Here is a 13,741-nt window from a genome sequence, read left to right on the forward strand (position 1 = left end):
TCTATGTACAGTAGTAGAAATTCAACATGCTCCATAAATGGAAAAATATACAGTTTCATGTTATAGATTTGAATACTTTCTTGGTTTGTGCACTTGCCAGAATTGATATCATCCTTTTTAGACTCACAGCTGGTAATCGGCTGTGTCATCCTCTGAACTTTCTTTTTTCCAGACTGCAATAGTGTGCGGTTAAGAGCTTCATCATTTGCAGCCCTTCACCGGGGCAGACCACCTGAGAGGCCTTTGAACTGCAAGAAACCTCCACACTTAGGTAGGTCTGGGGCGAACATAACCTGCTCCAGAGCAGCTTATGTTTGAGATAAGAGATCAACTTGTACTAAACACCACCTACTGACTAATCGGGTCTCTTGATTCAGGAGCTTTGAGAGGGAGGAGGGAGGGAGACCGTTAAAAAACTTTAGCTTTACTGTATTATTTTTTTAATATAAAATATTGTATATTCATGAAAGATATTCATCGTGCTTTACTGGCATCTACAACAGAGACTGATAAAACCACTGAAGTACTTTTGTAGTTATAAGATTTGAAAAGAAGCATTTTTAGTGCTTTAAATTGTGGTTTCATATTCATTTTTATTTGCTCTGTAAATAAGCCTGGGGGCTGAGACTAAAAGAATAAGTCTAAGTCTATCATAAAAGCAACAAAAATACATCTCTGAAATGTATTAATCTAATGTAATACACAGGCGTTATTATAAATATATCATGCTCTGATGATGGAGCAGTGATATAGTCTTAATTTGCGCATTTACACAGTCTACGATTTCATTTGCCATTTCTCCTTCCTGCATTCAGCAGCTGAAACTGAGTGGATTTTAGTCTGGATTACTTGTAAATACTTCATATATTATATACAGCACTGTGCAAAAGGTTTAGGCAGGTGTGAAAAAATGCTGTAAACTAAGAATGCTTTCAAAAATATAAATAATAATTGTTTATATTTATCAATTTAAAAATATTTCAAATTTTAACTCGTCAGTGCACCCAGTGGTTTCTGCCACTTCAGGGCTGATGGCACTAATGGACATCTTCCGATTTCGAAGGGAAATAAGCTTGATGTGTTTTTCATCGGCTGCACTAAGTTTCCTTGGCTGACCACTGCGTCTAAAATCCTCAGTGTTGCCCGTTTCTTTGTGCTTCTTCAAAAGAGCTTGAACAGCACATCTTGAAACCCCAGTCTGCTTTGAAATCTTTTTCTGGGAGAGACCTTGCTGATGAAGTATAACTACCTCGTGTCTTGTTCCTGTGCTCAGTCTTGCCATGGTGTATGACCTGTGACATGAAATTGTCCTCCACAACCTCACCTTAGTAGCAGAGTTTGGTTGTTCCTCGCCCAGTTTTAAGCCTCTTACACAGCTGTTTCTGTTTCAACCTACATGTGAAATTTATTATCATTAGCACCTGTTTGGTATAATTCGTTGATCATACACCTGACTATAATCCTACAAAATCCCTGACTTTGCAAGTGTACCTATAAGAATTGATGCTGGTTTGAAAGCAAAGGGTAGAAACACCAAATATTGATTTGATTTAGATTTTTCTTTTGTTTGCTCACTTATCATTTTGTAAATTGATAAAAAATAAACGATTATTATTTATAGTTTTGAAAGCATTCTTAGTTTGCATCATTGTTTCACACCTGCCTAAAACTTTTGCACAGTACTATATATTTCTAATGTCACACTTTGCTCTGAGTTAAATAAATATGCCGAGGTAAAATATGCCGATCAGCTGATGGCAGACTTGTCCCTATGTATAGATTAGTCATACACTGCAGACTCTGCCCCTTTTATGTGGACATGCTCATAGAAACCCTGGGTTGACTTATCGAGTTGATAACCAGTGTCATGTGACCTTTTAGCGTGATTTCCTTTGTTAGATTAAGTGAAGCCAGATCAGGAGAATACCCTGGGTATGTTGAACTCGCATCGTAGTATAGGCCCCTGGTCTCACTCAATATTCCTCTGTTATGCGTTGTAAACAATGTATAGCGAAAAGTTAGTTCCTACATGTATTAGCCATAGTTTTGCTTGGCACTGTTTTAGACATTCCTCTCCTCATTAGCTGTTTTTGCTGACAATTTATTAATAACTGAGTAATGTGCACAACTAAGATTGATTTGTAGCCTTGATGCAGTCTGTTTTAATGCAGTGTTTGTTGTTATTGACATGACAATTATATTGACATTACACGGGTTTTCTTTAATACTTCATGTCTTTTGAGATTCCAGGTTTTCCAGCTATTCCCGTTTGCTGCTGATGTTGAGACATATTTATTCTTAATATGATATTTAGTTGTTTGCCAGGGCTACATTTACAAACCAGATTTATCAGATGTTAAAGCTGGTGTGATATTGTTATTGTCTAAGGATACCTTTTTGAGACAATGTACTTGCGTTCTCAGATAAGCACAAGCATTACCGAGTTTTGTATATTTAATTTCATCCAGTCATGATAATGGCCAGTCACTACTGCCCACATTTAGAGTCAATATACCTTACACCCACTGTTGTTTTGCTCTGTGTTTTTGCAGCCCTTTAATTTCATCACTTAATTCTTATGATTGGCATCTTGTCATTAACAGTGAAGATCCATAGAGGCAGAGAGCTGACGGGCGCACAACGCTTCAGCTCCATCAATCCTGTCAGCAATTATGAGCGCATGCGGCTACACAGGCGCATCCTTGGACATCTGTCTGCAGTATACTGTATTGCATTTGATCGCACTGGACTCAGGATCTTTACAGTAAGATGGAACTTGTCAACATATCCTCCTACCTGAATATAAAACCCTGTTTGATTTGTCGTGTAACTTATCTTTTGGCACATCATTTTCAATACAGAACATTTATAAATTTGAGACTCAACCTACTGTGACTTCCCATACTTAATATATGGATTAAGTTGATGTCATATGTGAGTCTTCAAGTGTCTTGTAAACTATGTTAAGGTTAGGTTTTTCTTTTCTTTGTCAGGGCTCAGATGACTGTTTGGTGAAGATTTGGTCTTCTTTTGATGGAAGGCTTCATTCAACGCTGCGAGGACACTCTGCAGAGATCACAGACCTGGCAGTTAATTACGAAAACACACTAATTGCCGCAGGAAGCTGTGACAAGACCATCCGTGTATGGTGCCTTCGTACCTGTGCCCCTGTGGCTGTGCTGCAGGGGCACAGTGGATCCATTACCTCCCTACAGGTAAAGTAATATCCGCCATGATTTGAAAACTGGGCTGTCCTGTTTTAAAAGACAAAATGTCTTTTCTATTTATCAACAAATCATTAAAACAAGTTTCATCCTCTTACTCTTGTCATGATAAATTATCTGACGACCTTAAAATCAAGCAGATGTATATAGCATATATTATATTGGATTAGATCAAAGCAAAGAAGCAGGATTCATGAGGGCCTTTTTATTTATTTTGAGTATTTCTGGCCACCTAGCTGTCATAATTCCATTATGAGAGCTTCATTTTACCCCACCTGATTATGCAAAACCTAATATTTCTAGGATCCCAATACTACTAGGTATGTTTTCATTGGTTTTTGCTAAGTTAAAATAATAATCTCGAAGATTTTCATGTAAATAAATCGCCGAACGAGGCAATACAATGGTGATTGAGCCTATGGCCCACTGATTAAAGCCTTTGGATTTGCAGAATATAGTAGCATTACTGACTGGGTGTCTGTGGTGACATTCGCAGGAAAAAATCACAAGCGGCGCCCAGTTAGTGACATGTTTTCCATCACCTAGCAGTGGTTGGTCTGCCAGAGAGGGTAGGCGGAGCTAAGCAGAAGCTTTTCTGGTCTCTGCAAGCTTTGCGAGTAAACAGTAATCTACTATGGCTGAACAAACAAAGAATAGATCGATGACTACAGATGGAACTTCGAAAATAATTGAAAATCCAAAGAAAAAGAAACAAATTTGACGCTCAGATGAAGGCAAACAGTCTAAAAAGGAAAGCGACTGTTAGCAAGGAAAATCACGAGTTACAACCGTGACAAAGGGAGCCAACTGTAGACGTCTGGTTAAAATCGGTAGTGTCCACCTGTTATTACTGTGAATGGCCATTAGGAGCACCCAAGGGAACAAAACTGATGTCCTCGATATTGTCAGTGTACTATCGATGTAGAATGAATGTCTTGATTTAGTTAATGGTACAGGTGCTCAATCTTTTAACCTTTGAGACACTGTTTTTTTGTTTTTAGTTTTCACCTTTTGCAAAGGGCTCAAAACGTTACATGCTGTCTACTGGAACTGATGCTACAGTCTGCTTCTGGCAGTGGGACGTCAACAACATCAACTTTAGGTGAGTGCTGCTTTTAACAACGATTTAAATGGGTTTGAACACTTACAACACCCTATATTTTCTGAATGATACTTTAAAAAACAATATTATTCCTTACTGTAAAACTATTTTAACCATTCATGTGTTTTTATATGGCCAATAATTATGAAATGTCATATGTGTTATGTCAAGTCAAGTCAAATTTATGTGTTTATGTGTTATGTTATGTGTTATCTGATCTAAGGAAACATTCACATGGCAGGTATTTGAACAAAACAGTTTTGTGTATCATGATAAGGCAATTGGAAAACAGTTTAACAAGGTAACCTGTTAAGTAAATGGTGGTTTGAAATTGTAGTTCTCCTTCAGCTATAAGCCTACAGTAGGGAAGATCAGCCAAACTTGTTGGACAGTATTTTGTTGCTATACTGGCTACTATATTGTAATACAGCCACTTTTTATATAGCTGAATCTAGTTGTTTAGCAAGAAACCAGGTAAAAGTATTAAACAGGCAAATATGATATTTATACAGACTTGATCTGAATTTAGTGATCTCTGTTTTCCACAAAGTATGTGAATCAGCATTATCTGGCACAGGAATGTTTACTTGGCATCTGACCAGACTATAATAACATTCGTCATCCTAAAGTTGAAAAGCTGGTTAGTGTAGATTTAAACTTAAATAGTTTTGTTGAGCAGTGGATCATCAGATAAAATAAGGTTAGGACAGAACTGGTAATACTTAATGTTAAGCTGCTGTTTGCCAATATGCTTGTGCAGGCAAATGTTGATTTTGAAATACGGAGAACAAAATAGTGACAAAATTTATATGTCCGACTTTCCTGTCAAGTCAACATGACTCACTGGTCCTTTTTTTGTGTAACATCAGTAACATTGTCATTACTTTTCTTCAAGCGATCGACCACACAAATTTACAGAACGTCCGAGGCCTGGAGTTCAGACTGTGTGCTCCTCGTTCAGTCCAGGTAATTAGTCATTTAAGGTTGACTGTTATGTTGTACCTTGTGCTGAATACAGCTGTATGTATGTTACTTCATGTTTTTAGCATACAGTTTTCAGAATTATCATGTCGCAGGCATGGAAAAATAAACTTTTCAAAATGTTGTGTTTTCAGGTGGGATGTTCGTAGCAACAGGAAGTACTGATGATGTCATCAGGATATATTACTTGGGAAGTGGGAGTCCAGAAAAGATATCAGAGCTTCATGAGCACACGGTGAGAGCATTCTCAAAAGCAAAACTTGTTGCATATACAGGAAAAATATGGACCCCAAACTTTGGGCTACAAAACTGGTTCAACACATCAAACTTTCAGCAAATAATGATCACTCGACAAATTTCTGCTCTGTGTCTAGGACAAAGTTGATAGCATCCAATTTAGTCACTCAGGGGAAAGGTAAAGTGAAATCATTCTACTTACCATGCATTTTTTCATAGTATCTATACTGATGAAATTTCCCGGCTTATAATGCATAAGTTGCTGTCTAAGGTTTGTGAGCGGAAGTCGAGATGGAACCGCGAGGATCTGGAAGCTCCATCAGCGGCAGCAGTGGAGGTGCATCTTGCTCAACATGTCTGCCACTCTTCCAGGGTAAGATCACTTTTCTGTTGCACACCAGTGTGGATGTGGCCACGATTAATTTTTGTTCATAGATTCCTTTTTGTGTCCTCAATAATTGTTTCTTTCTCAATCACAAATAGAATAGACAAGAATATACACTGTATAAGAAACAGGATATGCAAGGACAAGATTCCCATTTGCTGTTAAAAAAAAAAAAAGTTTGGGAGGTTTGTAAAATTAAGTGCATTTATACCACATGCTGCGAAAGCTGAGGAATCTGTTAACATAAATGTTTTAATTTCTCAGTTGTCAGATTGTATACACCTTTGCACAGTCGTCTCACCTAATGGAAAAACAAAACAGGTTGTGGAGATTTAACATCCTCTGCAGCGAGACTGAAAGATGTTGGAGTTTGAGGTGCAGGGTTATTGTATACTTAAGCTAAATTTGTCTTATTTTACTGTGGTTTCAAAAAGTACATAAATACTCATTGTCCTTTCAATTAACTATTAGAATTAACTTATTTTGTCTCACAAGATTCTTCTAGACCTCTGTTGGTTGATTACAATACGAGGCTTGCTACAGTACATTTAATTAGACAAAGATGGATATAACTGGGAAGTTACAAGAGTTACAAGGGACGTTTCTTTCTTTTGTTGTATTAATCTGCAACTTGAGTATGAGCTCATTATTTACCACACATACATGCTTGTGGGTCAAAATTACATGATGATTAAGGGCCTGATCAGACAGAACGCGTTTTAGCAGCTGGTGCGGCTTTTTTGTCTTTTTTTTTTTTTAAGAGAGGGACACTTTTTTGCACTGCTTTTGCGTTGCAGAGCGTCTTGCTGTTCTCTGCTCTGTGCGCCTCGCGTTTTTGAGGAAACGCTCCGAGCGCCTCAAGTTGAAAAAATGTCAACTCAAAGCAGAAAAGCGTCAAACAACATGGGCGTTTTTTCTGAAAGGAGAAGCTGGTCAGTTTACAATATAACGGTTAGGTTAATGGCGGCTAATGATTTGGTGGTTGCCTTATCAACAGTAGAAAAAAAAGCCACCCCCAGCTGCTTAAACGGGCTCTGTCTGATCGGGTGTTTACTTCCACAAAAAAGGCAGTGAGGTGCGCCTCACGTTTTACAGCCTCCAAAACGCGTTCTGTCTAATACTGTTCTTTTGTTTTATTATTGATTGAAGCTTTTTAGTAAAGCATTGTTATCAACAGTTTGTTCAGTGTCATTTGGAATGGCTCCAGACATTCAAACTGTTTCTAGAATTGGCTTAGCTGCTAAAGTCATTTCAAAGTACTTAACAGCAATGTGGTTGCAGACATTTTCATTACATTTTCATGTGTGAAATGTTGTACTGTGTGTTAAGAAAGCATTACATAGTTTTAGTTATCTTTTTTTTTTTTTATAGCTGAGAAAGTCACACTTGGATCACACAAGGTGCACCCTGTCCAATATTAAAGATTTGGATTTTGTGGTAATTTTTTCTGTGTTACAGCATGGCAAGAGTGGGGCTTTTTGTTGCATAAGCTACCAACTTAATTATCATCAGCAAAGTGAAAGAGAATTGTTTTTTGTCTATGGAAGACAACATGTAGCAAAGCATTATAACAGGAAACAAAGGAGAATTATTGAGAAAAATAAATTCAGCATCATGTACAAGCTAGTACAAGCTTATTTTTATTGTCATTGTGTTCAGTAATGAATTAACTATATCAAAGTGAATGTGTTTTTCTATATTTTATTTTTGTATTTATTCAGTGCCGAACCAATGAGTGAAGATGAAACCTATTTCAAACCCAAAGTCACCATGGTGGCGTGGGATCGCCATGATAACACAGTCATCACGGCTGTAAACAACCATCTCCTTAAAGTGTGGAACTCCTACACAGGACAGCTGCTACATATCCTGAAGGTAATTTTGCACACAGAGTTAAATGGATATCACAACCCTCTTCTTTAGCTCCAGAAATGGACACATTTTTCAAACCAGAAGCTTACCTGAACTTTGTTTTCAGGGCCATGAGGCTGAGGTATTTGTCCTGGAGCCGCACCCTTTTGACCCCAGAATCATCCTGTCTGCTGGTCATGATGGGAACATCTTCATTTGGGATCTGCTGCAAGGGGAAAACACACAGCACTACTTCAACATGGTACACTGACCCTCTCAAAACATGGCATTAACATTATCGTTAACATAAAAGTCCTGCAAAATGAATTAAAAAAATATTGATTTAGGTACACCATGATAGCAGTAAGGAACATAGTGAAAAGGTTTTTGTGTCTGTGCTTACACATCAGTCAATCCCCGGTGTCAGACAGTCTGTCTTCAGTGTTTGTAATCCTGAAGGCACACTGTCTGACAGTGTCTCTTATTTCTTCAGAATGTGCTACCTCATCTTGTACAGCCCCTTTTCATAATTTTATTATCACCCTCCATCTATTTCCGCAAGTTTGACTGTCCACTGATTGGTTATATTTTTGTTTTTGCAGCACAAAGTGGGTGCATGAACTGAAAAGAAAATGATTGTCCCCCTTTTACCAAGTATTGAAATACTGTTGTGCAGATCCTGTCTTCCATGCTAACCAGTTTCTGTTCATGAGGTTATTTTGTGTTTCTCATCCAGATTGAGGGCCAGGGTCATGGAGCCGTTTTTGACTGCAAATTTACCCCTGATGGTCAGCGTTTTGCCTGCACAGACTCTCATGGCCATCTGCTCATTTTTGGTTTTGGCAGTTCCAAGCCTTATGAGAAGGCAAGGATAAAACTCACATGCACATTTAAATCTTGATACAAAAAATTCATCAAGGTTGTAGTAGTAATCCAATTTTAAGGGAAACATGTTTTCACTCAATAAAAACATACTAAGCCATTGTAAAGAATGGGAAAATGTTATAGGCATTGAATTATAGTACTCTCAAAGCCAACTGTATGGTCTAAAAATGTAACCTTGTGCTTCATAAAATAAGCGTCTGTCTATATAATCCTACATCACATGGATTTAACAAAAGCAGTAAAGTATCTTAATCTTTAACTGCCTCGTTCTCATGTCCCCACACAGCTTCCAGATCAGGTGTTCTTTCACACAGACTACAGACCGCTGATCCGGGACTCAAACGGCTTTGTGCTTGATGAACAGACACAGCAGGCACCCCATCTCATGCCTCCACCCTTCCTAGTGGACGTGGACGGAAACCCCCATCCACCACGGTCTGCATTATATATCCTCTACTTGATGTTTGAATGTTTAGTTCATGCAAGTTCTCATTGCCTATGGTCACTATGAAAAACAATACTAAGTAGATTATTGCATTTTGAGTTTAAGTTACTTTAAAGTCATATTGTCCCTGTTTCACATATACACATTTTTATGTGTATACTTCATAGCAAAGTCAGTGTTGGTTTGACTTAAACCTAGTAACAGGCTTGTTGAACTCATGAAATGTTAATTTTCTTTACATTCTTTTACATAATTCTCAGGTACCAGCGTCTTGTCCCAGGGCGGGAGAACATTGCTGCAGAACACCTAGTTCCTCAGCTGGGATACGTAGCCACAAGTAAGACTGGAACTAACTACAAACAGGCCTTTATTTAACTTCAATTACCACATTCTAAACTCAATTTAATTGCAGCAGAACACATGAACAGTATTTTTCCTGCTACTATGTCTTGTCAAGTTTGATATTTATTTAACAAACCCATCTTAGGTGTTGATTCAATATAAGCCTCTTACACCATCCTATTCAAGCTCTTGGTTTTTCTGTTTGATTACAGGTGATGGCGAAGTTGTGGAGCAGGTGATCAGTCAACAGACTGCAGAGCATGAGGAAGTTACAGTCAGACGCAGCAGCCTCCTGGATGAGGCTATCCGACATCTCCAGCAGCAACAGGACCGGCAAAACCATCCTGTGACTGAGGCAGCGCCAGGGGCTGGAACAGGACCAGAAGGGCAAGCTGAGGCACAGGGCCCAGCTTTGGCACCAGCCCCAAGCACACCACGCAGAGGTATCAATACACTACCTTTTTTGCATTGGATTACTCTAGCTGACATTTTAACCCAGTGAGCTATTGTATTCTAGCTTTGTAATTTTAAAAGCTTGACACAATGTCCTGAAAATACCACATTTAGCGTAATTTTCTACTAAATATTTGTTATTATTGCTTCATGACAGTGTCTGTGAATGAACGAGCCGATGTGCAGTCACCTCCCAATGTGGGTCTGCGCCGCAGCGGACAGGTGGAGGGTGTTCGTCAGATGCACCAGAATGCCCCTAGGAGCCAGATGGCCACAGAGAGAGACCTGCAGGCCTGGAGGCGCAGGGTGGTAGTGCCTGAACTGGCAACCAGCAGCTACAGGTAGACACTAGAGATTTAAAATTAGCTTTTTCATCCACAGCCGAAGGCATGGGATGTGTGTGACTTTAGGTGACGGTGCCCTCTCGGGTGCTTTAGGTTAGATATTGTTTGAAGTTGACCGTGTTTACGCAAAGTACAATTGATTATCCTTAAGATGAAAATAAAATGGATCATACTTCTGTGAAGGATCAGATCAATGTTAAGATTATATCCAAAAGTATTCAACATTGACCCAATGTCAAAAATGGTGTTTCTTATTAGAATGGTAAATTTTAATGACAAGAATTTCTTCAAATTATTTTGTAAAGGCTTAATTTTTTTTATAAAATGTATTTATACATCGAACAAAATCAGTGTAGCCTGGTTTTCTCAATAATATAATGAAATGTGAAAAATGAAACTAAAAGTCCAATATCATTATCTGAGTGCTTCATTGGCATGTTAAACAATAACTGCCCCACCTGGGAGTTTGGTTTATAGTATACCTAGGGGGAGACTTACTAAGAATGAATTGCGGCTGCTGATAGCTCCATAAATTGCGCATCATTCACCCTGGCTATCTGCTCCGTCTCAAGGTACAATTCACAAAGTAAATTGCACTAATGGTATTCAAGTGCAAACATGGCCATGAAGTTTTGCAGATCCGTGAAGTTTGCTCTTGTTTTGTGTCTGATTGTAAAGAGAAGCTATCTGCACTCTGCGCCACTGTCTGCTGCGCTCCCAGGCATTAGTTAAGCACACATTGACAGATCTCAACTCCATGCACAGATCTATGATGAGCAGGGAGAGGAGGGGGCAACTCTTTAAACTGTAAAATCCAGACTCGACGGGTGTTTACTAGTTTAACTGTCTGTAACACAGCTTCATTTTTTAAATGACCGCGCAACAGCAGCTCGTCCATATAATAATCCTAGTCATGTGTAATGGCTCCACACGTGAACAAAGTGTGCCTGTGTGCCGGGGTTGAGCCCTGCACAGCCCCGGACTGATTGGTCTCCCGATTATAATAATAGTGACAATATGTTATTAACAGAATATATTTAGAGACAAATACATTTTTTGAACACACAAAATGTGGAATTGTTGTCGTGATCACTGTAAACTCTGACCGTGACAGCCCTTATAATACTGCACTAACCACCTGCTCTTTCGGTAATATTTTCAATCTTACTGCAAGATGCTGTCAACACTGGAGTTTGTGAATTAGGTGCTTTTTGCCACTTTTTGGGGCTCATTTGCATAGAAAGGGGCCAAATTTGCATTAAAATACACGCAAGCAAACGCTGTTTGCTCTGCAGCGCACTTCTTTTTATGTCATTTGCATAAAATTTTCCTTTGTTCCTTTTGACTTTCTAAACATTGTGGGGTTTTTTTCTTTTAAGGGACCAGGAGGAAAGTCGAACAGCCAAAGGAGACGAAGAGGTTGTTCTGTACAGTGCAAAGAAGAGACGCATTATCTACAGCAGCTGTCGAGTAAGTTTCTGTCCTTTTAATGGCTATATTCATGTTATGAAATGTTAAATGGCAATGTGAAAAAATGGTTTCTGTACCCCAAACAGCATCTTCATTAAAATGTTTTGTGTTGGATTGTATCAAACACTTTTATAACCTGCTTTTATTTAAAGTATCTTTGTTATGCCACTTTTACGACCATGTTTTTATAACAATAAGCGAAGATTGCAACCTTTTCCTAACCATTCTGTAAAAATAGTTGCATTGGTGTTGAGAGGGTTCCATCTGTCCCTTCAGGATGATTCAGATGATGAGCCACCAAACACGAAGCGAGCACACAGCCGAAGTAACACGCTGGAATTCATTGACTTGTCATGTGAAGAGGGAGAGGAGACTGCAAGCTCAGAGGTACACACTGAGGTATCACATTCTCCACTGTCCTGTGACTGTGTCGTAAAAGTTAACTGAGGTGTCCTTTTTGGGATTTTCCTGTTTTTATTTTTATCTGTTCAGGACAATGAATTGGATGGCAGTGATCTGAATTCCTCCAATGATGAGGAAGAGTGGAATAGTGACAGCTCAAGGTATAAAACCTTACAAGGGTCACCTACTATTAAGATGTCATTCTTTGAAATTTGTTTGAACTTGTTTAGAGTACCAGATTAATGGGTTTCTCTGAATGTCAAAAGCATCTTTGCCATTCCTTTTGTTGTCTTAGGTGGCAATCCCCACCTATCTGGTACCCCAAGCAGGTTAAAATAAAGAATTTGATTGAAATTTGATGGACTTTTTTCATATACTGTATTTAACTTAAAATTGTAACCGTAACTGCTCTTCATTGAACAGCCACACATCCAGTGAGTATTCAGACTGGACGGCAGACGCCGGTATCAACCTGCAGCCCTCCACCCCTTTGTCATCAAGGAAACGAGGGCAGCGTAGACTCAGCACTTCTGAAGAAGAGGAAGATCTAAAGAATGAAGAAGAGGAGGAAAAACAGCAGAGTGATGAGGAGGAAAAACCTGTGAAGAAAAGCAAAGAAAAGGCCAAGAGAGAAAATAACAAGGCACTCAGGGTAAGTTGTTTATACACAGTGTAAGCATCTATCCTACTACACTCAGGAGATACTTGTCCTGAATCTTCACCTGTGTGGATTCTAGGGTTGGCGATTGTTCTGGTTTCCATTTGTACTATGCTTGTAGTCGAGTAATATTGACCAATTGCGTATCAGCAGGCTGTGGTGTATGCAGGGAAAACAGTCCATGTGTAGAGCAAAAGCAGGCGAAATGTAATTTGCCGTTATGACATCCAGGCTCCCATCAGTATCATCTGACAATGATTAAGCTTCCTATTAATCTCTATAAACAGTTCAGCTAACAATCCTTTCTAGATCTAAAATTCAACTTGAGATAAATTTCCATGGTGTCACGAAAGTCGTTCTGATTTCCCGACTTCCTCAAATGCATCAGATCGATCCAACCTCTGTTCATCAAATTAGCAAATTAAAAGTAGTTTTCTTGGGGCGCTGTTTAGCTCAGTCGGTAGAGCAGGCGCCCCATTACAGAGGCTATAGTCCTTGCTGCACTGATCGCAGGCTCGACTCCCAGTCTGCCGATCATTTGGTGCATGTCACTCCCCACTCTCTACTCCCAACATTTCCTGTCTATCTTTAGCTGTCCTATAAATAAAGCCAAAGGCCAAAAAAATAATCTTTAAAAAAAAAAGTAGTTTTCTTCTCCTCTTGAGGACAGACCTGACAAAGCTTTTTTACTTTTTACAAATCGGCATCATGATGTTGAAATTTCGGCAAATGTAAGACACGTTAATTAAAGTAAATCACAAGAAAAACTGATTCTTTTTCTGTAAACAATGCAGCACGTGGACAAGGAAGTCTCAACTGGAAGTCTTTTATCGCTAACCACTAGCTACACGCCCGGCATGTTTACCATTGTCCCCAGAGGCTATATCGGCAGACTATAGCCGATGGGATCCGAGATTGTCACTGGTGTATCATTGCCAAGGCTACTTTAGATTATGTAACTG

The 13,741-nt window shown here is 39.0% G+C and overlaps 1 protein-coding gene across 2 annotated transcripts in view; it reads left to right on the plus strand.

Moving 5' to 3' along the window:
• Positions 1 to 13,741, plus strand: part of brwd1 (bromodomain and WD repeat domain containing 1) — a 30,192-nt gene that overhangs the window by 2,228 nt on the left and 14,223 nt on the right. For both annotated transcript variants that reach the window (XM_069668071.1, XM_069668072.1), the window contains exons 6-24: positions 173 to 271; positions 2,604 to 2,764; positions 2,994 to 3,215; positions 4,226 to 4,326; positions 5,222 to 5,292; positions 5,442 to 5,542; positions 5,682 to 5,722; positions 5,816 to 5,917; positions 7,651 to 7,804; positions 7,908 to 8,042; positions 8,517 to 8,645; positions 8,952 to 9,100; positions 9,371 to 9,447; positions 9,665 to 9,895; positions 10,063 to 10,246; positions 11,629 to 11,719; positions 11,996 to 12,106; positions 12,212 to 12,282; positions 12,545 to 12,773. In XM_069668071.1, the coding sequence (XP_069524172.1) occupies positions 173 to 271; positions 2,604 to 2,764; positions 2,994 to 3,215; positions 4,226 to 4,326; positions 5,222 to 5,292; positions 5,442 to 5,542; positions 5,682 to 5,722; positions 5,816 to 5,917; positions 7,651 to 7,804; positions 7,908 to 8,042; positions 8,517 to 8,645; positions 8,952 to 9,100; positions 9,371 to 9,447; positions 9,665 to 9,895; positions 10,063 to 10,246; positions 11,629 to 11,719; positions 11,996 to 12,106; positions 12,212 to 12,282; positions 12,545 to 12,773 (2,459 nt within the window). The remainder of the gene's footprint in view (positions 1 to 172; positions 272 to 2,603; positions 2,765 to 2,993; positions 3,216 to 4,225; positions 4,327 to 5,221; positions 5,293 to 5,441; positions 5,543 to 5,681; positions 5,723 to 5,815; positions 5,918 to 7,650; positions 7,805 to 7,907; positions 8,043 to 8,516; positions 8,646 to 8,951; positions 9,101 to 9,370; positions 9,448 to 9,664; positions 9,896 to 10,062; positions 10,247 to 11,628; positions 11,720 to 11,995; positions 12,107 to 12,211; positions 12,283 to 12,544; positions 12,774 to 13,741) is intronic.

The sequence above is a fragment of the Semicossyphus pulcher genome, unplaced genomic scaffold, assembly GCF_022749685.1.
Source record: "Semicossyphus pulcher isolate SPU_LCO1_2020_fin unplaced genomic scaffold, fSemPul1.0.p SCAF_19, whole genome shotgun sequence".
Lineage (NCBI taxonomy): Eukaryota > Metazoa > Chordata > Actinopteri > Labriformes > Labridae > Semicossyphus > Semicossyphus pulcher.